General features: G+C 43.6%; 1 protein-coding gene and 1 long non-coding RNA gene across 4 annotated transcripts; one reads left to right on the top strand and one right to left on the bottom strand.

The window, feature by feature from the left end:
- Nucleotides 1-15,302: 15,302 nt before the first annotated feature.
- Nucleotides 15,303-21,622, top strand: LOC135114813 (uncharacterized). Of its 3 annotated transcripts, none has more exons than XR_010275681.1 (5): nucleotides 15,303-15,682; nucleotides 18,088-18,187; nucleotides 19,344-19,512; nucleotides 20,372-20,974; nucleotides 21,451-21,622. It is a non-coding gene; the product is annotated as an uncharacterized LOC135114813 (long non-coding RNA). The 3 variants fall into 3 exon arrangements; XR_010275680.1 differs by having other exon boundaries at nucleotides 21,428-21,622; XR_010275682.1 differs by lacking the exon at nucleotides 20,372-20,974.
- LOC135114810 (protein NEDD1-like) lies at nucleotides 17,979-26,651 on the bottom strand. The gene is made up of 13 exons (XM_064030910.1): nucleotides 26,501-26,651; nucleotides 25,295-25,403; nucleotides 24,717-24,847; nucleotides 23,985-24,104; nucleotides 22,850-22,990; nucleotides 22,402-22,631; nucleotides 21,766-21,964; nucleotides 21,444-21,520; nucleotides 20,829-20,961; nucleotides 20,320-20,473; nucleotides 19,777-20,223; nucleotides 19,305-19,456; nucleotides 17,979-18,174 (listed from the first exon to the last, which is right to left on the bottom strand). Exons 2-13 carry the CDS (start codon nucleotides 25,386-25,388, stop codon nucleotides 18,070-18,072), a joined length of 1,983 nt encoding a protein of 660 aa, XP_063886980.1. The 5' UTR covers nucleotides 25,389-25,403; nucleotides 26,501-26,651; the 3' UTR covers nucleotides 17,979-18,069.
- Nucleotides 26,652-26,715: the final 64 nt, after the last annotated feature.

Genomic DNA, 26,715 nt, shown 5'->3' with positions numbered 1-26,715 from the left:
AAGATAAGACACTGGCTAATCCGCTGGCTGCCTTCCATGTCTGGCTCTCCGCCCAAAACTGGAACATTCCCTGGAATTCGAAAGGTGCAGTTTCCTGGAAAAGAGGGGGAGGGTGTGGCGGTGCGGTGGAGGGAAGAGGGGAGAAGGAAGAGCAGGAGGAGGAGGAGGAGAAGGGGGAGGGAGGAAGGATAGATTGAGGGAGGGAAGGAGGGGCAACACTCCAGAAACTGCGGAGGAAAGAAAGGAGGGGAGGGAAGGAAGGAGGGAAGGAAGAAGATAAGAGAAAGAAAATTAAGGTTATCTGGATTTCCAAGTAGAGAGAGAGAGAGAGAGAGAGAGAGAGAGAGAGAGAGAGAGAGAGAGAGAGAGAGAGAGAGAGAGAGAGAGAGAGAGAGAGAGAGAGAGAGAGAGAGAGAGGATAATAGATAAACAAAACAGACTGGCAGAGATAGAAGACAAATACACACACACGTAAAAACAAAAAAACAAGGAAAAACTATTCGCAACAAAAAAAAAAAAAAAACAGAAACAAAAATAAACAACAAACAAACATAGAAACATACACCGCAAACTTCCACGACAACATAATGCCTTCTCCTCCTCCTCCTCCTCCTCCTCCTCCTCCTCCTCCTCCTCCTCCTCCTCCTCTTCTTCTACTTCTTTTTCTTTTTTTCTTCTTCTTCTTCTTTTTTCTTCTTCTTCTTCTTCTTATTCTTCTTTGTTGTTATTGTTGTCGTTGTCTTCTTCTTCTTCTTCTTCTTCTTCTTCTTCTTCTTCTTCTTCTTCTTCTTCTTCTTCTTCTTCTTTTCCTCCCTCTTCCTCCTCCTCCTCCTCCTCCTCCTTCTCCTCCAACAGCAACAAAACAACAACAACAACAACAACAATAACAACAACAACAACAACAACAACAACAAAATAGTGATAATAATGGCAATAAAAATAATCTTACACACACACACACACACACACACACACACACACACACACACACACACACACACACACACACACACATACACACACAAAGAAAACGGGAGAGGAACACCAACCAAGAACCAAGGCACAAAGAAAACGGAACTCCACCAACTCGTGAAACTTTTAGCATGAGATATTTGTGAGGAATTCGCTGAAAAAAAAAAAAAAAACGCAACGAAAGGTCAGGTGATCCCAGGAGGAGATATACCTGTTCATTTACGAGATCACGTGTCATTATCACTGTCTTGCCCCGCGCCTCCAGGAACTCGCGGCCAAATTACTACTTACGGGAGGTTTACACGAGTCTCCCCTTGAAGCACTCCTCCCTCCCTCCCTCCCTCCCTCCCTCCCACCCACCCTCCCTCCCTCCCTCCCTCCCTCCCTCCCTCCCTCCCTCCCTCCCTCCCTTTCCGTCTTTCCTCCCTCCCTCTCTGACCCCCGTTTTTTGTGAAGTCATTGTTATAGGAACGGATGAACTAGTGAAGTTCTCTCTCTCTCTCTCTCTCTCTCTCTCTCTCTCTCTCTCTCTCTCTCTCTCTCTCTCTCTCTCTCTCTCTCTCTCTCTCTCTCTCTCTATTTACGAAGCTGAGTCTCTTTGGTCCGGTGTTTGTTCGCCAGTTTAAAGTGAACAGTGTCGACTTTTTAGGGTATTAGAGAGAGAGAGAGAGAGAGAGAGAGAGAGAGAGAGAGAGAGAGAGAGAGAGAGAGAGAGAGAGAGAGAGAACTCATTGTGACAGTCAACACACACACACACACACACACACACACACACACACACACACACACAGAGAGAGAGAGAGAGAGAGAGAGAGAGAGAGAGAGAGAGAGAGAGAGAGAGAGAGAGAGAGAGAGAGAGAGAGAGAGAGAGAGAGGAAACAAAATATAACGGGGCAGCGGGGGAGAAATAAGTTCAGGAAGGCAAATGTTTTTTCCTGGAAACTCCACGGCTTCTCTTCTCCCGATTCCATTATGAACTAAAACAGCGAGGGGTCTGGAGTTGGGGAGGAAGTGGGTGGAAGGGTGGAAGGGAGTGGGAGAGGTAGATGTACAGGTAGAGAAGGAGTGAGAGTGGAGGAGGTGGAAAAAAAAGTAGATGGAGGGATAGGGGTAGAGATGGATGGAGATAAAAAGGGTTAGACAGGTAGATGGGAAAGGGTTGAGGTGGAGGAGGAATGGAAGGGATAGGACAGGTAGATTCACTGGTAGATAGACAGGTAGAGATGGAAGGGAGATAAAGGGCAAGGACAGGTAGCTAGACAGACAGGTAGATGGGAAAGGATTGAGGTGAAGGTGGAATGGAAGGGATAGGACAGGTAGATGAACAGGTAGAGATGGTGGGGGGAATAGCTAGACAGGCAGGTAGACAGATAGATGGACAGGTAATGAGGGAAGTGAGCCACTCAGGTAAGGGGAGGACAGGTGTAAAGGTCTTATTAGGGGAACTAGTTAATGTAATGAATCCTTTTTCCAGGAACTCCGTACTTTGTTACAGCGTTACTTTTACGATCTCGTTGAAGCGACTCGGCGTGCGTGCGTGTGTGTGTGTGTGTGTGTGTCTACGTGTCCGTGTACCTACGTGCGTGCGTGTTCAGTTTCCGGGGACGGGACGTGGTATAGATTAACGCTTTGTCGAGTAAAAGGTGAAGGTTTCTCTGAGGTCACGTGAAAGAAGACGAAGAAAAGAAGAAATGTGGAAATATTCAAGAAACGATCATTTTTTTTTTACCTACAAACAAAATATTCTAAAATTATCATACATTTCTCTCATTCTCCCTCTTAGTAACGTGACCTCTGGGATTCTGTGACCTAAAGTGGTGTCCATAAACGTGACCCCGCCTCTTGTTGATCTCAGGAAGCAGCAGGTGACCCTCGCTGACCTATGCGTGGTTGTGTTGGTGATGAATGGAGGTGTGATCTGTCCAGGTGACTGCGACCACCCGTAAACCCACACCTGTTGTTCTCTCTCTCTCTCTCTCTCTCTCTCTCTCTCTCTCTCTCTCTCTCTCTCTCTCTCTCTCTCTCTCTCTCTCTCTCTCTCTCTCTCTCTCTCTCTCTCTCTCTCTCTCTCTCTCTCTCTCTCTCTCTCTCTCTCTCTCTCTCTCTCTCTCTCTCTCTCTAAGATGACCCTCCTGAACCATTTACCTCCTCTCCTCTCCTGCCGTCCTTCCTCCTCTTCCCCTCTCTTCCACCCCCTCCCCTCCTCCCCTCGTTTCCCTCCCCTCCTCACCCCTCCTCTTCCTGGAATTTCCCCCAACGAGAACTACAACCGACACAAGCGCTTCCCCTCTCCCTACCCTTCTCCCCACACTCTCCCCTCTCTCTCCCCTACGCCCCCCTGGTGACCCCTGTTATTTGACACGCCCACGCACGCTCTCTCAATCGAGGGATGAAATTTGTCGTCGTGTGAATGGCAGGGACGCAGGGATAGTAGTAGGAGGGTTACTATTACTACTACTACTATTACTACTACCTACTACTACTACTACTGCTACTACTACTTGATGCCATAAGGATAAAGGGAGTAGTAGAAGGGTTACTACTTCTACTACTACTACTACTACTACTACTACTACTACTACTACTGCTGCTATGATGGATAAGTCGTTTGGCAGCTTAATGGGTCTTTTATTTGTTTGTTTGTTTGTTTGTTTATTTATTGATTGATTGATTTAATTTTTGTAATCCTTAGTTTGGACACCTCTTATATAAAAAAAGAAAAGAAATGCTACTACTACTACTACTACTACTACTACTCTCGCTCTCTCATCATCATCATCATCATCATCATCATCATCATCATCATCATCATCACAATCATCATCATTTCCTTTACAATTCACCGATCCATCATTCTTAAATACACTCATTACTTCCACAATCTCATTTTTCACAACCTTACTCACTTTCACCATCTCTTTTTACTCTACCGAACTTTCCCCTACACACACACACACACACACACACACACACACACACACACACACACACACACACACACACACACGCACAGGTAAGCACACACGGGTAATTAATCATGCGGTCCGTGCAGGTTTAGGTGTGACGCCCGTGAGTGATGGGTAGCTAAAAGTGTGTGTTGATAACGTAAGGTTCTCTGCGTGTCTCCCTCCCACGCCGACACCCTGACCTTAGGAGAGAGGGAGAGCGAGTGAGCGAGCGAGCGAGAGAGAGAGAGAGAGAGAGAGAGAGAGAGAGAGAGAGAGAGAGAGAGAGAGAGAGAGAGAGAGAGAGAGAGAGAGAGAGAGAGAGAGAGAGAGAGAGAGAGAGAGAGAGAGAGAGAGAGGACAAGGTAAGTTTATTGAGAGCATGTGTTTGTTTCAGGCATATGAACACACACGCACACACACACACACACACACACACACACACACACACACACACACACACACACACACACACACACACACACACACACACACACACACACACACACACACACACACACACAGTCACACACGCACACACACACGCACACACGCACACTGTCAAGGTTGTTCTGCCTCTCCCCTGCCTTGCCTCACGTCCTCTATAGCCTCTCTCTCTCTCTCTCTCTCTCTCTCTCTCTCTCTCTCTCTCTCTCTCTCTCTCTCTCTCTCTCTCTCTCTCTCTCTCTCTCTCTCCTTTCAAATACACACTTTTCTCCATTCTTCTTCCACCATCACTACCTTCTCCTCCTCCTCCTCCTCCTCCTGCTCTTCCTCCTCCTGCTCTTCCTCCTCCTCCTCCTTCTCCATTCATATTCCTTTCTCCAGTGTATGGGTCTATTTTTAGTCTACCCCCCCAAAAAAAAGGTATGAAAAAAGACACAATACTTGGAAACCACCTCCTTCTCTCCCTCCTTCTTTCCTCCTTCTTTTCCTCTCACTCCTCCTTCACCTCTCCTCTTCCTTTGCTTCCTTAAATCTTTCCTCTCCTTTTATTCTTTCTTGTTTCTTCTTCCTCTCTTGTTCTGCACACTCTCTCTCTCTCTCTCTCTCTCTCTCTCTCTCTCTCTCTCTCTCTCTCTCTCTCTCTCTCTCTCTCTCTCTCTCTCTCTCTCTCTCTCTCTCTCTCTCTCTCTCTCTCTCTGAGATGCGGTTCATGCATTCAAGAAAGAGGACGAGGAGGAGAAGAGGAAGAGAAGGAGGAGGAAGAGGAGGAAGAGAACGAATAAATGAGGAGGAGGAGGAAGAGGAGAAGAGAGAGAAGACGAAAACTAGGCCGAGCAGGAGGCGGATTAGGATTAGAAGGAGGAGGAGGAGGAGGAGGAGGAGGAGGAGGAGGAGGAGGAGGAGGAGGAGGAGGAAAGAGAGGAGGAAGAGGAGGAAGAAGAAGAAGAAGAAGAAGAAGAAGAAGAAGAAGAAGAAGAAGAAGAAGAAGAAAAAGAAGAAGAAGAGGAGGAGGAGGAGGAGGACCAGGAGGAGGTCGTTTCATTAAGTATTTTCATTCACATGTTTTGGAAGCTCGCGCGCATACACACACACACACACACACACACACACACACACACACACACACACACACACACACACACACACACACACACACACACACACACACACGGGCAATCATTATCATTACTCTTTCGCTGACGGACTGTTAATTATTCCTCCCTACCCCCCATTGCTCCCTCACCCCTTCCTGTAACTCCCCTCCCTCCCCCATCTTACTCCCCTCACCTCCTCTGACTCCCACAACCTCCCCTCTGCCTCCACTTAGGCATCATCACCAGACACCATAGCATCACCATCCTCATCACCTTCATTGATATGTCGTCATTATCTAAAAAAAAATAAATAAATAAATAAGATAATAATAATAATAATAATAGCTTCAAAAATAATCTCAAAAAGTATTATTCCTATCATCATCACCTTTTTCATCTTCACCATCATTGAAAAGTCATTATATTAAAAAAAAAAAAAAGACAATAACCCAAGCTTTTATCATCATCATCACCATCACCACCACCATCAGCACCATCATCATCATCACCATCACTGAAAACCTGAAAAAAGGAAAATAATCTTTATCCTCGCAAAGTAATCATCACCACCACCACCACCACCACCGCCATCATCACCAGCTGTAAGTTCAAGGTCGCATCAAGGTGAAAGATCATGAAACAGACCCTGGCCCAACACTGGAGAGCCTTAGGGAGGACAGACGGCAGGGAAATGTTGGGACGTGTCGGGACGTGTGCGGAGGAGAGGCAGGGTTGGTGTTGCCTTCTGCAGGAGTAACAGAAGCACCACTTTGAGTGTTCCGGAGTTGCTGCCTCTGCACGCGTGTTCCTCTTTAAACCACCCACACCCTGCTGGTCCCCTCCCCCGCCTCCCTCACTGCCTCCCCCACGCCACTGCTCCCCTGACCCCCCTCCCTCCACCTAGCAACCATCGCTTACCTAGCTACCTCCACCCACACCTCCACTTTCCGTTCTCTCTTTACGATCGTGGGTTGTGTGTGTGTGTGTGTGTGTGTGTGTGTGTGTGTGTGTGTGTGTGTGTGTGTGTGTGTGTGTCCAGGTCCTGTCATTCCAGTTTTCTCTTCTATACCGTCTGTTTCATTCATTCCACATTTGTGTGTATCTAGTCTCCACTTGCGCCTCCACTTTATTCTTCCATAGCCATGGGTATGTGCGTGTGTGTGTGTGTGTGTGTGTGTGTGTGTGTGTGTGTGTGTGTGTGTGTGTGTGTGTGTACCCAAGCCCTTCCATTCCAGTCTTCTTACATACCCTCTTTTCCATGCATTCCAGACCTTTCCATCATTCACCATCCACCCAACAACAATTTCTCACCTAGCTACCTGACCGCCACTCCACCCGCACCTCAGCACCATCCCACCGCACTGATGGGCGTGGGGGATGGGCGTGTGGGCGTGGGCGCGTGCATGTGTGTGTGCGTGATCGAGAGGGCCACTGCAGAGATGTGACGTAGGTGTGTCGTCATTGCTGGCGTCACGGCGCGCCACCTGGGGCCGCCCCGCGCTTCCTGCAGGACTCAGGTGCCTCCGGAAGGTGCCGAAGGGGGAGGCGGAAGGACTGGAGGCTGGGAGCTGACTAGGGAGTTGATCTGGTAGAGGAGGCGCAAGTGGAGGGCTTGTGCTACAGGATTGGTGGTGATGGTATTGAGTGGCGGCGCTGCTGCTGGTGGTGGTGGTGGTGGTGGTGGTGGTGGTGATGGTGGTGGTTCTACTTTAAGATCGCTACAACCTGCGCCCCGCCCCGTCCCGCACTGCCCCGCCCCGCGCCGCCCCGCCCCGCCTCCCCCACCACCCTCACCGACGCGCCCGCCCGTCAGCCGCCACCCCCGCCTCCCAACATGTCGATTCCACCCCCACCACCACCACCACCACCACCGTGACGCCATTGCTGCCTGTTCCCTTACCTGGCATACTTACCTGTTACGAAGAGGAGGGAGAGGAGGAGGAGGAGGAGGAGGAGGAGGAGGAGGAGGAGGAGGAGGAAGAGGAGAAGTAAGATTACACCCATTCCATTACAATCCAACCTCCTTCAATCTCTTCCATATTCTCTTTTGCACTCCCCTTCCAGACCCTTCCATTTCCCTTCTATTATTATGATTTCCAGCTCCTCTCCTCTTCCAGTCCCTTCAATTTCCATTCTAGATTCCTTCCAGACCCTTCTATTTTCGTCCCAGCCACTTCCAGCCCCTGCCAACCCTCTTCCAGTCCTTTTCCATACCTTGCCAAGCCTCTTTCAGCTCCATCTGTATCTCATTGCCCCGTTCCACCATCATTCCAGTCCCGTTCCAGTCCTTTTCTAGTCAGTTCCTCTTCCAGTACCTCATATTCCCATTCCAGCTCTGGTCCAGTCGCCTCCTAGGACCTCTTAACCCTATTCCAGCCCTTTCCATTCCCATCCCCCCATCATCCCCTTGTATCATGACCATTCCAGGCCTTTTCCAGCCCCATTCCAGGCTCATTCCAGTTCCCCTTTGAGCCCTTTTTCGTGCGTCCATCAGCCAGGAAGTGAATCTCTCTTTGACAAGTATTGATTTGGCAGGAAAGAGAGAGAGAGAGAGAGAGAGAGAGAGAGAGAGAGAGAGAGAGAGAGAGAGAGAGAGAGAGAGAGAGAGAGAGAGAGAGAGAGAGAGAGAGAAACACCCCCGCTTCTCGGCTCGCGTGTTGCAACAGTAGCATAAATTTTCTTTTAAAGCTCCCCTTCTTTCTTCCTAGCCCCCCTTCTTAAACACCACACACCCTCTCCCCTGCTCTCTGACTCCCTTCTGGCCCTACCTACCTACTCTCCCAAGGTCACAGTCGCCGCAAAAAAGGTCAAGGACACAGTACTGATGAACAGAAATGCGCCTTTAAGAGCGTTTGTGTAGGTCATCTCTTGTTGGGGGCGCTGGTGACGGAGGCGAAGGGAAGGTCAAGGTAGGTCGTGGGTCAGAGAGAGAGAGAGAGAGAGAGAGAGAGAGAGAGAGAGAGAGAGAGAGAGAGAGAGAGAGAGGTGGGGGGAGTTGGAGGGGAGACTTGGCGTGAATAGGTTATGGAAAGAGTAAAAATGTTGGAAAAGATTTGTTTGTAGGTAGAAAGAAATGAAAAAGGGAGAAAAATAATCGAGGAAAGAGTAAGAAAATGGTAAATGATAAAAGGAAAGGAAAGGAAAGGTGAAAATGTTAGAGTAAAGTAAAAAAACAAAGTGAGTAAAAGAGAAAGAAAAGAGATACACTGCTTATGAAATATGCTTTGTTGTTTTTTTCCTCTCGTGATATTCGTTCACACACACACACACACACACACACACACACACACACACACACACACACACACACACACACACACACACACACACACACACACACACACACACACACACACACACACACACACACACACACACACACACACACACACACACACACACACAAAGACTACTGCTCCACATGCAAGTCTCTTAAGGACAAAGTAGCAGAAGAGCTTCCAAAAACAAAGACGTGTCCATTGATTTTAGTTCCTTAGGTGTTGTCAAGGGTCCTGCGGCGCCACTCCTGAAGGTGTTGAGCTCTTGGGGCGGAGGAACGAAAGGGGGAAGCTACATACCAAACCCAATACAAACAGTGGTGAAAGAAGGAAGGGGTGAAGGTTGCTGGTTAACTCTTGCATTATTAAGTTGGATAGATTGCGTTTGTTTGAAAGAGAATAAGGTGTAGGAAGGTGGAATGATGGAGTGAGGCACATACCATTCTAGGGAGAGAGAGGGAGAGATAAGAGTGAGAAGGAAAGAAGGAAGGAGACAAGGAAGGCACTGGTTGACTCTTGCATTAGTAAGTTGGATAAATTGGGTATGTTTGAATGAGACTGAAATGTAGGAAGGAGGAATGACAGAGGGAGGAACATAGTGACATGGAGAAATACAGTAAGAAGGAAGGGATGAAGATACCGGTTGATTCTTGCAATAAGTTTGATACATTGCATAGAGTGGAAACTACGCCCTCATCGGCAAGAAAGAAGCGACATGGGAGGGGACAGTTGTTGGGTGTAGTGCTGCTCACCACACAGCTGAGGCCAAGACACCACACCAGCTGATGAGAGCTTGGGACTGCCTCGGAAACAAATGTATGTTTCATTATTATTATAACATACAAGTACATACAGTAATACAGATTAGCTCAGATGAAGTGTTTCTTTGATCGTAGAATAGAAATCCATAGAAAATGAGAGTTAAATTTTATATTATTAGCCATAAGTGTGAATATCTTGTCTGTTAATTGTAATATAAAGGTGGAATTTTTGTGAACTAAACCTATGAGCAATTCAAGCTGTTAAAACAGAGGTAATTGTCCACTCATTTTACAAAATGTTTTTCTTTTTCCAGGCTTCCACACAAACCTCTCAGTAAATGTAGGATTTCCTATTAAAGTAGGGGATAGAATATCACAATTTCCCCTTCCCTGGGAACCAAGGAGAAAGAGGAAGAGATAATACATTGCAGATATGCTTCTTACTTAAAGGAGAAATATTGTACACTTGTCAAATATTCTATTGACTTCATAGGAACGGCGCGTAGAGAAATATATTTATTTTAGCAATATTTCACAATTAAACAAGATTTGAGGTGTAAAGAACCGGACTTTATGTAGGAAGCTGGAATCACAGAGGAAGGGACATACCGTAGTGGTCTACAGACTAAATGAGAAGGAAGGAATGAAAGTTAACTCTTGCATTAGTAATCTGGATACGTTAGGTATGTCTGAATGAGACTTAAGTTTAAAAAAGTTTGATGACAAGGTGAAATACTGTCATTACCATTTTGTAAGTGGTCAGCGAGAAGGAAAGAAGGAATGAAATTGCTGGTTGACTCTTGTACGTTGGACAGAACAAAAATGCTTTGACACTCCGTTCTTGAAGGAAACTAAATCGTAGGGAGGTGGAATAACACACAGAGGCTTACTAATGTTCATGAGGGAAGAGTGTAGAGGAAAGAAGGGTTGAAGGTTCCGCTTAACCCTTGCAGTACTGAGTTGGACAAAATGAGTTACGTTTGAGTGAGGTCATAATATATAATGTATGGGTGTCTTTGTATGGGTGTCTTTACCTTCGTCTTTAAATCTACGAGAGAAAATAAATGTTGGAAAATAAGAAATAAAAAAAGAAATTGAGTAAAAGAAAAATGTTTAAATAAAAGCTGGTGTTACATTGAGATTTACATTTTTTCTTAATTTATTTTCTTCTTTTATTTTCTTTCAGTTAACATTTGTGTGTTGTGTGTTGTTTGTGTGTTTGTGTGTTTGTTTGTGTGTTGACGGAACGCTCGCCTTGTTTACCTTTTGAAATTTGCATGATTGAAATTTGTCTGTCAGTCTGTCTGTCTGTCTTTCTGTGAACGTATATCAGTGTGTGTATGTGTGTGTGTGTGTGTGTGTGTGTGTGTGTGTGTGTGTGTGTGTGTGTGTGTGTGTGTGTGTGTGTGTGTGTGTGTGTGTGACTATTTCTCGATGTCCGTATGTCTGTTTATTTGCATACGTACCTTCATCTCTCTCTCTCTCTCTCTCTCTCTCTCTCTCTCTCTCTCTCTCTCTCTCTCTCTCTCTCTCTCTCTCTCTCTCTCTCTCTCTCTCTCTCTCTCACACACACACACACACACACACACACACACACACACACACACACACATAGACACACGCTATTTCTGATTTCCTTTTTATGTGTTTTATTTACATTCAAAGAGCACACATCCTTTTAACTCGTCCCTTTAAAGAAAAACACAGCTGATGACCATTATTTTTATCTTTCTTTAGCACGTGTTATCCTTGTACCGCGCTATTCCCGGCCCCCTTTCATCATTTCATTCCCTCCTTTCGTCTATTTAAAATCCTTCCCCCCTCCGCTCCTCTCCCTCTCTCTCTCTCTCTCTCTCTCTCTCTCTCTCTCTCTCTCTCTCTCTCTCTCTCTCTCTCTCTCTCTCTCTCTCATCTGTCAATTTATACATTGGTTAGCCTTGACTAGAAGAGAAATAAAGAAGAGGAAGATGAGGAAGGAAGGAGATAAAAGGAAGAGGAGAAGAAAAAGAGGAGGAAAACAAAGGAGAAGCAGCAGAATACGAAAAAAATAAGAATGAAGGTGAAAATGATGTGCATGAAAGACAGACAGACAGACAGAGAGAGAGAGAGAGAGAGAGAGAGAGAGAGAGAGAGAGAGAGAGAGAGAGAGAGAGAGAGAGAGAGAGAGAGAGAGAGAGAGAGAGAGAATTTACGAACAGTGATTATGTCCTGTTTACATGGTGGTTGTGACAGGTAGGGAGGAGGAGGAATAGGAGGAGGAGAAGGAAGAGGAGGAGGAGAGGGAGGAAAAACGAGATAAAGGAAGAGGAGGATAGATAGAAGAAAAAAGATGAATCAGGAATAGGAAAAAAAAAAAAGAAAGAAAATGTAAGGAAGAAGAAGATGAAGAAAAAAGCAGGAGGAGGTGGAGGAGGAGGAGGAGGAGGATAATTGGAGCTAAAAGAAGGAGGAGGAAAAGAAAAAAGAGAAAAAAGGATGAAGATGAAAACAAGGTTGAAGAACATTATATTGAGGAAGGACAGGAAAGAGGATAGAGGAAGGAGGGGGAGGAGGAAGAGGAGGAGGAGGAGGAAGAGGAGGAGGAGGAGGAAGAGGAGGAACATATGACCTTTCTCTTCCTGGAACCCATTGAACTGAGGGTGAGAAATTGTACGAAGTGGCCTAACTTACTTGGAAACCCTCCCCCTTTCCTCCCCCCCTCCTCCTCCTCCTCCTCCTCCTCCTCCTCCTCCTCCTCCTCCTCCTCCTCCTCCCTCACTTTCCTCCTCCTCCTTGTACTCCTGTCTTTATTCTCCTCCTAAGTCCTCCCTCTTTCCTACATGCCCTCTGCTTTCCTTCCTCCTCCTCCTCCTCCTCCTCCTCCTCTTCCTACATCTCTTCCAGGCCTCCTCCCCTCTTTACGTCCCTCCTTTTCCACTTTTTCCTCTTTCTTCCTTCCTTTCTTCCATTCCTCTCTTTTCTTCTTTTTTTTCCTGATCTTCCTCTCTTACGGTAACAATAACAGCAACAATAACAACAACAATTATAATAACAACAACAACAACAACAATAGGAAAAACAACAACAACAAAAACAACAACAACTACTACTACTACTACTACTACAACTACTACTACTACTACTACTACTACTACTACTACTACTACCTACCACCACCACCACCACCACCACCAACTAATATCTAAGAACTGAGGCAAATGTAACAGAGGTAACTAAAGAGCAGTGGATATTCGGGCATTTAAATTACAGTGTGTCTTAAACATACGAGGGGAAGAGAGAGAGAGAGAGAGAGAGAGAGAGTTGTAATGTTATGCTTATCTCATTTTCTCTCATTATTGACTAACTTTTTCTCTTTTCTTACTTCTTCTTCTTCTTCTTTATCCTTGTTGTTCTTGTTATTGCTATTATTGTGGTTGTAATCATCATTATTGTTACTATTATTACTACCACCACCACCATCACCATCATCATCATCATCATCATCACTATTATTACTACTATTATTATACCAAGGAGTCTCGTGGGAAGATCAAAGAGGTCAAAAGAAAAAGAGGATGAGGAGGCGGTTCAGGTCAAGGGGAAGAAGGATAAAGGAGGAAAGAAGGAAGGAAGGAAGGAAGGAAGGAAGGAAGGCAGGAAGGAAGAGTAAATGAGATGATGGAAAAATACTTCTTGATTTATCGTGAATTTCCTTCCTTTTGTATTAATTACGTGAAAATCCTCCTCCTCCTCCTCCTCCTCCTCATCCTCCTCCTCCTCATCATCCTCCTCCTCCTCCTCCCTCCTCCTCCTCCTCCTCCTCCTAGTCTTATTCTTCTTTATACTGTAGAGCTTCTTCAAAATTCTTCCAATATTTAAGAGAGAGAGAGAGAGAGAGAGAGAGAGAGAGAGAGAGAGAGAGAGAGAGAGAGAGAGAGAGAGAGAGAGAGAGAGAGAGGGCGGGGGAAACTGCGGAGATTAAGGGAAGGAGAGAATACATTCAAGAAAAATGAGAGAGAGAGAGAGAGAGAGAGAGAGAGAGAGAGAGAGAGAGAGAGAGAGAGAGAGAGAGAGAGAGAGAGAGAGAGCTGGAGGAAAGGTTGAGAGCATCTTCCAGAGAGAGAGAGAGAGAGAGAGAGAGAGAGAGAGAGAGAGAGAGAGAGAGAGAGAGAGAGAGAGGGAGAGAGAGAAAAGGGGGGGTGTTGGGAGGGGGTTTGGATCAATATTTCATTCACAAAATCTTGCCTGGTCGTGAATGGCTGCCTCTCTCTCTCTCTCTCTCTCTCTCTCTCTCTCTCTCTCTCTCTCTCTCTCTCTCTCTCTCTCTCCCTTTCTCACACACACACACACACACACACACACACACACACACACACACACAAGAACTAATGAAGGAATAAGTCCACAGAAAACGGATGGAAATTTTTATGAAGGGCAAACTACAATATAATTTTTATTTATTTTTTTTTATTACACTTGTTTTGAAAATATTTAGGTTTTAGAACAACATTTTCAGGGTCATTGCGTATATCCTCTCTCTCTCTCTCTCTCTCTCTCTCTCTCTCTCTCTCTCTCTCTCTCTCTCTCTCTCTCTCTCTCTCTCTCTCTCTCTCGCCAGCTGTCTCGTTTCACCAGCTGTCTGTCTTTGTAGGGTGATCTCATCTCTCTCTCTCTCTCTCTCTCTCTCTCACTCTCTCTCTCTCTCTCTCTCTCTCTTTGTGTGTGTGTGTGTGTGTGTGTGTGTGTGTGTGTGTGTGTGTGTGTGTGTGTGTGTAGGGAATTGGTCTCCATTATTTCACTAACAGAGAGAGAGAGAGAGAGAGAGAGAGAGAGAGAGAGAGAGAGAGAGAGAGAGAGAGAGAGAGAGAGAGAGAGAGAGAGAGAGAGAGAGAGAGAGAGAATGCCGTGCCCGCCTTTAGGTCAATTGAAGAGATGACTGGGGAGAAAATTTCTCTCTCTCTCTCTCTCTCTCTCTCTCTCTCTCTCTCTCTCTCTCTCTCTCTCTCTCTCTCTCACTTTCTCTCTCTCTCTCCCTTCTTCACCTCTTCTTTCCTTCATTCTTTCATTTTTCCCTCCCACTTTCCCTTCTCCCTGTCACTTTTATCTTCCCTCTTATTCTCCTTCCTTTCCTCCCCTTCCTTCCCTTGCTAATCTCTATTCCTTCCCTTCTTTATCTCCCCTGCTTCTCTTCCCCTTCCTCTCCCATCAAGACCTCAACAATAAGCGAGAGGAAATGGAGAACCTAAATTTCTTTAAGGGGATCTTTAATAAATCCCCATAAATATTAATGCTTAGTTTTGGGGAGTATTGGGGAAGGAATCAAGGGGTTAAGCAAGCATTTCTCCCCCTCCTCCTCCTCTTCTTCCACCTCCTCCTCCTCCTCCTCGCTCTCCTACCAGCAGTATCTCGTTCTTCCTTAGTGTGAATTTTTTTCTTTATCATAGACTATATTATATGGGGGTGAGAGGAAGGGTGAGAGGGAGAGGTGAGGGAGAGGGAGAGGAAGGAGGAGAGGTGGTGGGGATAGGTGGGGGTGGTGATGTAGAGGTTATGGAAGACACACAGAGAGAGAGAGAGAGAGAGAGAGAGAGAGAGAGAGAGAGAGAGAGAGAGAGGGGAGGAGGAGGGAGAGTAAAGAGAGTGTAGGTGTAGAAAAGTTACCGTGATTTGTTGTGTCAATTTGTGTTCCCCTCTCTCTCTCTCTCTCTCTCTCTCTCTCTCTCTCTCTCTCTCTAAAACACCAAACTATTCAAATCAGCCACGAAACTGCTTCACAAGATTCATATTTCAGTTCGAAGCGTTCTAAGTTCCAAGTTCCAATCCGCCTCCTTGCGCCACGTCAGTCACCAACTCGCCGGCGTCCTCGTCACTCCCACGCGCCGCTGGAGAACCTCGCGTCTTGGGGCCACATTCTGGAACACTTCTGTGCTGCACCTCCTCTGTTTTCAAAAGGCCGTAGTTGAGGTGACACGGGTTTTAAGAGTGTTTTCATGGTTCTAGTGACAGATTAACACTATTTCTACATTATTATCAAGAGAAACACTCTTGAGAACTCGGCTAATCTCTGTGGCCTTTGAAAATAGTCGTGGTGAAAGAGCAAAGTGTTTTTTTAATAATGGCCTGATTAACTTGCCAGCGACCACGAATTCAGCTGGGAGGGCTTGTGAACGTGTTTCCTGGTGTCTTCGCGGTGACAGGAGGTGCAGGTGGGAAAAAAAAAAAAAAGTTTGTATAAATGTATGTATTTCATTATACATTGCAAGGTGATATGTTCTTAGACTAGTTAAGGGGGAGGGAAATGATGATAAAGGAAGCTGTAAGATTTGATAAAGCCTACAAGTGGCAGTCCCTGGATAGGCTACAAGATCCTTGCTTGTTTCCACCAGTCATGCACATTCATCTTTTTTTTTTTTTTTTTGTTAAAGCTTCCTATTTTATTTATTTATTTTTATTGATTTATTTTATATATATTGAAGCTTCCTAACGTCTAACAGCCTAATTACTACCTGTTTCCATCTATCCTCCCCGCCCATTAATTTGTCCATCTTTTAACAACGTAATTATTGAGTCCAGTTCATTTATCTACCATACTGAAAACCAATTTCTGCCCATTTTCTTTCCTTCTCCATGCGTCAGTAATTCAAACCGACTTTACAACGACAGACAGCAAAGTGGAATTGGTAAGGGTGGAGGGAAGGGTGGAGTGTTACGAGTGGATGGATGGCTGGATGTAGTATGGGTGTTGGTGGAGGTGGAGAGTGGACTGGGGGAGTGGGTGAATGGATGGCTGGGTATATTGTAGCTTGTTTGTTTGTAATGTGGAGGTGGAGGGTGGGCTGGATGGATGGCTGGATTCAGTTTGGGTAAGTTGGAAGTGTTGGTAGAGGGTGGACTTGCTGAATGGGTGGATGGATGGCTGAGTGTAGCGGGTTTATATAATAATTTTACCTCCCCCCCCTCTCCCTCCCTCTCTCTCTCTCTCTCTCTCTCTCTCTCTCTCTCTCTCTCTCTCTCTCTCTCTCTCTCTCTCTCTCTCTCAGGCAGACGAAACGGTTTCCTCCAGTAACTTTTGTATTCTTATTGTACGCGTATGGGTCATTATCGTACCAATTATTGTACGCATATAGGTCATTATCGTACCAATTATTGTACGCGTATAGATTATTATCGTACCAATTATTATATGCTTATAGGTCATTATCGTACCAATTATTTTACGCGTATAGGTCATTATCGTACCAATTATTGTACGTGTATAGGTCATTATCGTACCAATTATGTCCTGGAATGTGTTAGGGCCAGTCAGGTTGAGCGTACGTAACTGAATCCAGAGTAGGGAATTGCTTGTTGGAGAGTTAATTGTGATATGTTTAGACTGGATAATAGATAAATTGCATTGGTAAAGGCTGGATAATAGTTTAATTGTGATGGTAATGTATATACAAAGTAATTTTTCGTTCTCATATTGTAGAAAAGCACCGATGCATTGCAGCGAAGTGGTTCAGATAGAGTAAATTGTGGTAGTTAGATAATCGATCAGTTCCGATGGTTACGTATATACAAACTAATTTTTCATTGCTTCGTGAAGAAAAGTCAATGTACTAGGTAATGATTCAGTGATCTCAGTTTGGTCAGGAGTGGCAGGAAGAACTGAGGGGCGGGAAGTCTTTCACGAGTTAATGCGCCTGACTTTTCTCTCTCCCTCTCTCTCCTGAGCCTCTCAAACACGCCTTGTATGATTAATGTTGTAGCGGTACATTGTTTTTCTCCCATACAATTACTTTTCCTTGTCCTTAAAACGCTGTTGTCACACCAGTATCAGCTGCTGTGTGAAGGAGACTCACTGATCAGGTGGTTAGTGCTGTCACCATAGAGCCTTAAGAAGTTATTTATTGATAGGGATCAGTGAGGGGTACCGACCAGGTTTATAGACTGGCTCTTTGAGTGGACTGTTTTTATAAGTGTAATCAGTCTGTCTCCTTTGAGTTGAGAGAGATTGACCAGAGAGGGCATGCAGAACTTCATTATGCAGGAGGCATGAAACCGTAGGAGGTGGAGGAACAAACCCCGAAGTAGAATTTTGCTAAAAGGTTTCATGGTTTTTAGAGATGGTCGAGGTGCCGTCAGAGAAGGGAAAGGTAACAAAATTGTTGGAGCTGTTGCTGTACAGACTGCTGCGTGTAGGCTTCTCCAATTTTTTTTCATTTGATTTGATTTTTCTTTGATAAACTCAAAATTGGTTGATAAAGAAACTCAAAATTGGTAAATTGGGGTAAATTGGTATACATTTTATTTTGTAGTGTTATTATATATATTTTTCTAGAGTTTATATATATATATATATATATATATATATATATATATATATATATATATATATATATATATATATATATATATATATATATATATATATATATATTAATTTGTAAGTAAAATTCACATATAAGCCCTACTGAGTCAAAAATCAAAGCCCTATTTGAGGCTAGAAATTTTTAAAACTTTAGGACGTCCTAGTTTTATTTAAAATATACAAAAAATTCCTTCCAGTCATTCACTAATGTACACACACACACACATATCCATAGCTCCATCAGTACTTTGCTTGCAGGCGTGCCAGCTGCTGCCGCAAACTCTCATTCTCCTTCATGATCTCTTCATTGAGGGAGTACTGGCGGTGCAACTTCTCCATCAATTCCTACAAAACCAAAGTGAGTGTTGTCATTATCATGTTCCAGACACAACTGTCTCCACATCCAAGAATTTTTGTTCCTCTCCTCACCATCTTGATTTGTGCAATATTTATTTAGTTTCTTGATCACTGAGCATAGAAATCAGTCGTAGACCAATGAAAATTTAACTAAGCCACAAATAAAAACAAAAATGGTATATAATAATTATTAAGTTCCCCTGAGCATTTTAAGACAACAGGATGTGTGCTATGTTGTATCCTCACAATGCTGAGCTGCTGCTGTCTTGTGTTAAAAGCCTGCTGTGAAAAGTTGCCTACTTATCTTCCTCTACCTTAACCTCTATCTCTCATATCACATTTTTATTTGTGGTGTCAAGCAAAAAAAATCTAAACTTCACAGCATCCAATTAATACAATATAACCTTCTTCTATCCAATGATCAAGAAATCAAGTAAGTAGTGTACAAATTAATGGAGATGAGCAGAAAGAAGTATTACTTGTACAGTTGGCGGTACTTGACATGATCACAGTGTGACGTGTGTCACAAAACTGCAAGTCTGTTGTTTTGCCGCTGTGTGGGAAAAATAACTGGCAACACTAGTTCTTACCTGTTGCTTTGAATGACAGTAGTGGTCAGTTTGCTTGGAGAAAAGTGTACTTTATCTTACTACCCTTCTGCAGCTGAGTTATGCACACATTTTCCACGTGCAAATTTCTGAGGTAGTGATGATAGTGAAGCTGATACTAATGAGTGATTGATTGCATGCTTCAAAAAAAAAATGCCTCATTTGTGTATGTTTCAAACATCAGGGAAATCTGCACATGGAAATATGAGTGCATGGTTCACACAGCTGCAGAAGGGTAAGGGCCACACCACTTAAAGTACACATTTCTCCAAGCAAGCGTAATAAAAACTGACCATTGCCATACAATAATAGTGATTTTTCCCGTGATGGATACTGCTGAAAAATGAGACATGCAGTTTTGCAACACACAACTCATTGTGATCATGTCAAATGGTACTGACTATAGCATGGAGAGGCACTAAATGGGAAGGAGACAGGCTGACTGAGCCATGGACCTAAAAAGTGACCAGGCTACACACATATGCTTTTTTGGTCTATCTACTCAATTACCTGTTGCTGAATAAACTTTTTGGTGATGATATATTGCAGGTGCATCAATCTGCTGTTCATGTCATCCTGGAACTCCTCCAAGACGTCCACCATACAGCTGCGAATCAAGTCCATTTGCAGCTGTGGGACTCCATGGCTGACAGCAGGGATGTCTGAAATAAGAGGCAGTGTTGTATTTAGTGGCACTGAAGGCTGACCTAGAGAGATGGTTAGTTACTCTGGGTGGAAGATTGGTGCATGTGACTGTGGTTTGCAACACGTACTGTCAGGGACGTGCCCATGCGGTCAAAGGTGAGAAATGAAAAAGAACATGAACAAAAAATTAATAAATCATGTTACTACTTTGCCTTTCCCTCACCTCCTGACAGTACGTTTATAAGAACCATCATCCATTTCCTCATTCCTCCACCCAAACTTACCACTCCCTCAGTACATTACACCACCAACTTGACTTGCAATACAAAGCTATCACCTGAAGTAACAGAGGCAGCAGCAGGTTCATCAACAGCAGTCTGGAGTTGTGTTGGAGTGTCTGGGGCAAGATCTGAAGCTCGCACAGGCCTCAGCAGTTGTCTCTTCTTGGGTGGACTTATCCTGGAGGGGGTTGTGAAGGGGATGCTCACTGGTGGGGCTGGAGAGGTCCAAATGGAGGAGTTTATTCCCTTGCTTCTGTCTTCAAGTGTTGCAGGACTATGGGTTGCTGGTAGTGGTGGGTCACAGGCTGTTTGCTGTGTTGCTGGGCTCTGAACCTTGGCTGCAGCAACTGAGGGTTCAATGTTCTCCTTGTCTGTGATGTCTGTTGGAGAAGAGAGGCTCACCTCCATGGCAGAGGGAGACTTCATCTGGGTCCCTGGTGATTCTAAGTTAATGTCATTCCTTGCAATGGTGGTGGTATCTCTAACTGGGGATAGTAGGTTATCTGGAAGTAAACCATGTAATTTAGCAGTGTATGCACACGATAATGGTAATAATACATTGCATCATTGTTAGAGTTTAAAGATGTGGCAGTAAAAACCTTCATTGATGTCCATGTGATGTGCCAATGTTGTGTGATGGTTGTTCTGCAGGTCTGTGGTGCGGACGGGAGAAAGCAGACTTTGGAGGAAGGCACTTTCCACTGGGACGTCAATCTTGAAGTCAGGGATGTTAAGACCATCTCCCTCAGAAACCTGTGGAAAAGAGAAAGTATTTTGAGCACAAATGAAGCTCTTATTACTGATATAAGCTGCAACATATTCCTACCAATTAAAATCACAACAGATGTTTAAGTGAATACAGGAGCCACTGAAGAATTGTATTATGTTTATTAGGAAGGTAGTCACAGTGTCACTTAATACATTTAATACATCTCAACACTCACTTGTTATAGCTCTTCTGTTGAAACTTTGGAATTCTACCAATTTTAACTGTACATCTATCAACCAGGCCAGCAATCCCACAAGGGTGGCCCAAAGCACCACTCATGTCTTGTGGACCAGTCATGGTAAAAAGGTGTGTGAAAGAAAATAGCATTAAAGTACCTACCTGTATCTGGCTGGGCAGATTTGTGTCCCTGACTGGTGAAAACACACTTAGATCAAAGTCAGTAGTTTCAGGCACAGGCTGTGGCTTGGCTTCCAGCTCAGGACTCATTGCAGTGGGGTTGTCAGAACAAGACCTGCATACAAAAGGTGACCATGAGCCCAAAACATGAATACATAACTTGAGATATATATATATATATATATATATATATATATATATATATATATATATATATATATATATATATATATATATATATATATATATATATATATATATATATATATATACTAATCATTTTAGTGTTTAGTGTCAGGAATATAATTTTTAATGAAGATTCCACGTGGAGCATTTGTGCTTTTGTTATTTAAATACATTTTTATAAATTTTTCATTGTTCTTTAAATACAATTCTTTATACAAGGTGTCTTACAAACAAGTGGGGATGGCATATCATTAAACTATAACAAGTAATTTATAAATCAGAAATTCCTAAATTCTCCCTTACAACCCATAATTACAAACATTAAATATACCATACAGACTGCTATGCACGTCAAACATGTAATTTAATTAATTTAATCTCTAATTGTTTTAAAGACAATGGGAGACTTACTTCACAGGCCGCTGAGAGGTGACAGCCAGGGAGCACGCTGCGCCGCTCCTCTGCCCGGTCTTGCTGCTGCTAACACTCTGAACATTGGGAGCTTGTTAATTCTAAAATATTATGTCCAATTTCTAAAGATATACTTGCTTTGTAAATTCAAATAAAAACAATCATGTCTTCCACTGACCTGTACAAGTTTTAATTTGTTAATGCTTTTTTTCATTATCATTAGACTTAAAGGGTTCATAAGTTTATTAAAAAAAAATAAGGGAATGCAGTCTGTAGAAGAGTAAGTTTGTTTAGCCACATTATAAAGATGCTGAGAAGTTACCTTAGACTTTGGGGACGGCTGAAGGAGTACATTGGTCACAGCTGACTTGTGTGCCTTGAGGGTGGCGAGCGGAGTGTTGATGGTGCGCATGTCGTGGATGAACACCTGTCCTGTCATCGTGCCCAGCGCCACCAGCTGCCCCATGCTCAGGAAGGCAATGCTGGTGAGTGGCGCTGAGCTGCGGTGTGTCATGACAGGCCTGGGGAGGGAGGGAGGCTTCAACACCTCTGATGTGAGACTTTCGTCTTAGGACTGCAATACCTCACAACAGACTTAGGAAGAGAGGGAGGCTGTGATATTGTCCACAAGTACCAAGACTATCTTGAGGGACTGCAGTGTGTCACGACAGACCTTTTGGGAAGGACTTAAAGACATAATACTGTCACTATCATAACTTTTCCATCACCTTTAATGATTTAATGACTAACTAAAAGGACTGACTTAATTTCATATAACATAAGCAGTTACAAAACGGACACCTCTAAATATTGAGCCTGCCCTTCAAAACAGAATACATGTCATGGCAAGAAACCTGACCATGGAATACCAAGATAATAAAAGGACAAGAGAGCACAGTGACACGAGGTAAAAAAAAAAAGGAGCAAGACTACCATAGCACAAGGGAAGTCAACCCACTGCCTGCTTTGTACGTTGAAGCAGCAGAGCTTCTTATCGTAGCCAACCGAGACCATAAGGAACTCATTGACGGGGGAGAAGGAGATGCCATTGACTGCGAAGGAGTGGGCATCAGGGAAGGAATGCAACACCTTGTTAGCGTGTGTGTCATACAGGGCCACGGCTCCTCCCTCTGAGCAGCACCCAAGCAAGGACTTCTTCACTCTGCTGTAGGTCAGACCTGTCACCACCTGTTGGGAAAAGATCACTACATCACTGAGCAAATATCTTGTGCTTGAACAGCACAGTACACTCACCCACTTAATCAGCACACTGGATAATAACAGCCCTTAAAAAGCAACCAACTTTGTGAAAAGAAACTATACTACAAAAGATGTGATCACATATAGAATCAAATCTAAAAAATAATTACCTATAACACTTTCTTAACTGCAAGACATGAACAGACCTGATTGTTGAAGACCTCATAAGGGCCAGCAGTCAGTTTGTTCAGGACAGAGAGCAAATAGAGTGTTCCCTTCTTGGTGGCTGCTGCAATGTGAGAGTCGCTGAGGCTGAAGGCAATCCTGCTGATGGCTCGGTCAGTGGGCTGTGGGAGAGCAGCAACATGATATCTGACTGGCTTGGAGCACAACTAGAACAAGTGCCAATAATATAATTGAACATTACATTAAATATCACCACCACAATGAACATGACTGCAAAATATTTCAACACTTTACACTGGATATCAGCACTAAAAGAAATACAAGACATCTCAATGCTTTCATTCAAACAGCACCAAAACAAACGCATCAACAAAATATACAAACACTACATTAAATATTGGGTCCAGAACAAAAAGTATCTAAACACTTCACATTAAAAATTATCTCTAGAACAAATATGAACTAAATTTCAAAGCACTTGATATTAAACACAAGCCAAAGTAAATGTCTAGCCATCCAATCAGTACATCTATGCTGCAGAAAATAAGGTGTCCTGAAAGCAAGCAAGTGCCAAGGTGCTGCAACAGAAACATGACTTAACACTGTCACTTACCACTGTCACTTATTTCCTCCCATATGCAAGATCACTAACCAGAGAGAAAATTAAGAGATTAAGCCTTTAACTACAATAAGTAAAAAGGTTGTGTATGTAAGTATTATGACTGTATATATTGAACACATCTTAACTTTCACTCTTTAAAAGAAGAAAATACTGATCATTTATATAAAAAGAAGAATAAAATGGTCTCTTGCCTGTGTGCTGCATTTTACATCTTTGCATTTTCAGTCAGTTTGCAAGTCCTAATTTGTACCATCTTTGAAGCCTCCAGATAGAGGAAATGTTGTTCTACCCACCAGTGCAAACACAGGCAATTTTGTAGAAGATGGCACTTGATACTGTTTGATTCTAAGGGCCTTGTTTACCCCTTCGGTTTCCCTGACACTAAAGAATAAATGATGCAATGGTTACAGGACCTCATTACCGCTTCTTTCCAGACACTAAATAAACAAAGGAACGATTACAGAGCCCTGTTTACCCCTTCGTTTTCCTGTGACAATACAAAGGCTACTCCACACGCCCTGCACCACACTTACTGCAAAAACCTTCTTCTTGGTCTGAGACTTGACGTTCCAGATGGTCACCAGCCCTGAGGCACTCCCCACACCCAAGTAGTGTGGGCAGCGTGACGCAAAGTCCAGACATGTTGGAGATTCCTGTAAAATGCAAGCTGTCTGAGTCTTTCATGTGGGAAGTGGCTTGGGTAAATCTGTGGATGCATGGTTCTTGGGAATGTTGAGTGAAGGTCTATATTGACACTAGAAGTAAAGGTAATGGTGGTAAAAATTAGAATGAAAACAAATGAGTGGAAACAAAACTTAATATAAAAACTAGAATGAAAATAAAATACTGAAAGGTCTAAAATGAAAATAAAATAACTTGAAACTCTTAAACAAATGTTGAGCATCAGAATAGCATTATTATATCCTTGGATCCTCACATTTTCCACATTAGTAATTTTTTTCCCCTTGCACATCATCTACTATTCTGGCAGTACAACAATACACAGGGAAAGCCTTGAGGATCACCAGTAATGAAACAAGTTAGGACTGCATTGATGATTTGAGAGAGAGAGAGAGAGAGAGAGAGAGAGAGAGAGAGAGAGAGAGAGAGAGAGAGAGAGAGAGAGAGAGAGAGAGAGAGAGAGAGAGAGAGAGAGAGAAAATGGAGAGGAGACAGAAGACTAGAGAGGAACAGGCACCCCATACAAACACAGGAGACACCACAAGATAAGCATGACCATCCCCAAAAAGTACAAGGCAACTCACAATTCCTCGCACAACACCAATGTTTGCCTCAGACTTCCCACAGATGGCTGACAAGTGTATTTCTTTCCCTGAGTCACTGAGGCTTGCCAGACACTGCCCATCCTGATTCCATGCCAGTCTGCTCACATGGCCTGAAGAAGCAGAGGCAGGAGTGTAGACAATGATAAATACAGAGGGTTTAGTTAAATGATAAATACATATTGTACAAACAATGTGCATGTGTGTGTGTGTGGTGCCTCCATGCAAGGGCAATGATTTCACACCTTAATCATCTGAATGAAGGAAGGAGGAGTAGGTCTCTCTTACTCCTTTCCTGCCCCCCTCTCTCTCCCCTTGCCCCTCCCCCACACTTCTCTTTCCTAAGCTCCTCTCTCTCTCTGCTTTTATTCCTATAAAATGTGGTGATGTAATACTATAACAACTGCCATTCTATTACCAGCACAACACTCCAAGATTAATATATTTTTTCATTAGGTAGATGTTAAGAGGTTGCTGTGCTTCATATAAGTCGTTGACCTACACTCAAGAAAATATGGCACTTGAAATCTCCCCCCAGAAACCTCAGTGTTCATACTTACCACTCTCAGATGGAATTTCTTCACAGAATGCATAGGTGGAGGCATTCCAAAGCTTGATGGTGTCCCCAGTGGTAGCCAGGAGCTTCTCCCCCATCCTGGCGTCCTCTTCCTGCTCATAAAAAGTCACACATTCATTAGAGTGCCAGAGAGATTGTACATGACTCTACAATTCCTCTTAGCTTCAAGTCCTGGCTGGAGGATGTTAGGACATGTGAAAGGGACGGTGCTGCTCTAACCCTTGGACAACATACTCTCTTTCCTTACAGCACCTTAATAACCTTACCCAAGCACCTCAGTGGACCTTTTTTTTTATTGGTTTTGTTGCCAGTGGCTCTCCTACATAAGAAAAATAATAAATCTCTCACACCTGGACTCAATAATCACAAAGGACGAATGACCATTACCAAACTACCTTAACCAGCAATAGTTAAAAGGATTCATGTATATTTTGATGTACTCTACAATATCATTACCTCACCCAGGTAATCTCATATCACCTTCAGCACTGTCACACAAAGCAAGAGTGGCCATTAGCAAACCACCTCAACTACCTAACCATCACTAGTTACCTATAATTTCAGTAACTAGGATGTATTCTGCAATATAATTAAGCTTACCTTGGCAATCACACACACACACACACACACACACACACACACACGTACTTTTCTGCTTAATGGATACAATTACAATCACTATACATTAAAAGCTTTACAAGAACCATTCATTAGCATTCACATAATCACAAGGCTGAGACGACCAATTACAGAACCACCGAACCATCAATAATTAACTAGAATCTGATATACTTTACAAGCCAACCCTTAACCCAGGCAAACTCGTATGTTCACCCACAAAACATAACCACACAACCAGGGACTACCACTAACAGACGACCCAACTACCTAACCATCAATGCTTTTATCATTAATTACCACGATCCCCAAACCACACCAACCACATAATCACCTTACTTAACATTTTCACCAACACACTGCATTAATAGCACAGACAGGTGAGTACAGCAATGGCCAGGTGAAGGACTTGATGAGAAAAAGGTGGAATTGATCAAACAACTTGGGTCATTCACAAACATAATTCAGGTCATAAATTCACACGTTCTCCATTATAAACTGATACCAGGTCGTGTTTATGCATCTGACTGAGGTCGAGGAGATGAGGAGGGGTAAGAAATAAAGGACTTACCAGGAAATGTAGATAGAAGAGCGAAATTCGTGTTATTTTCCCCCAGCCGCCTCTTGTTTTGAAGTGAAGTGACTGGGTCTGAGTGGTCTCGGTCTTGCCGCGCGCCACCTCGGTGAAGATAACTGCCTATTTTCTCCAAATTTACAAATACACTATACTTTATTGCAGATAACTATCAAATAAACATAAATAAACCCTAATATATTTTAATCAAG

This window comes from Scylla paramamosain, chromosome 28, assembly GCF_035594125.1.
Source record: "Scylla paramamosain isolate STU-SP2022 chromosome 28, ASM3559412v1, whole genome shotgun sequence".
Classification (NCBI taxonomy): Eukaryota; Metazoa; Arthropoda; class Malacostraca; order Decapoda; family Portunidae; genus Scylla; species Scylla paramamosain.
Note: the sequence above shows the minus strand (reverse complement) of the source record. Positions and strands in the feature narration are given on the sequence as shown.

Coding starts and splice junctions, on each gene's coding strand:
- LOC135114810 (XM_064030910.1), bottom strand. CDS start 25,388: ATGGGGGAGAAGCTCCTGGCTACCACTGGGGACACCATCAAGCTTTGG. Junction 22,991..23,984: donor CCAAGAAGAAGGTTTTTGCA/GTAAGTGTGGTG, acceptor GCTCTCCCACAG/CCCACTGACCGAGCCATCAG. Junction 22,632..22,849: donor ATGAGGTCTTCAACAATCAG/GTCTGTTCATGT, acceptor TTTTCCCAACAG/GTGGTGACAGGTCTGACCTA.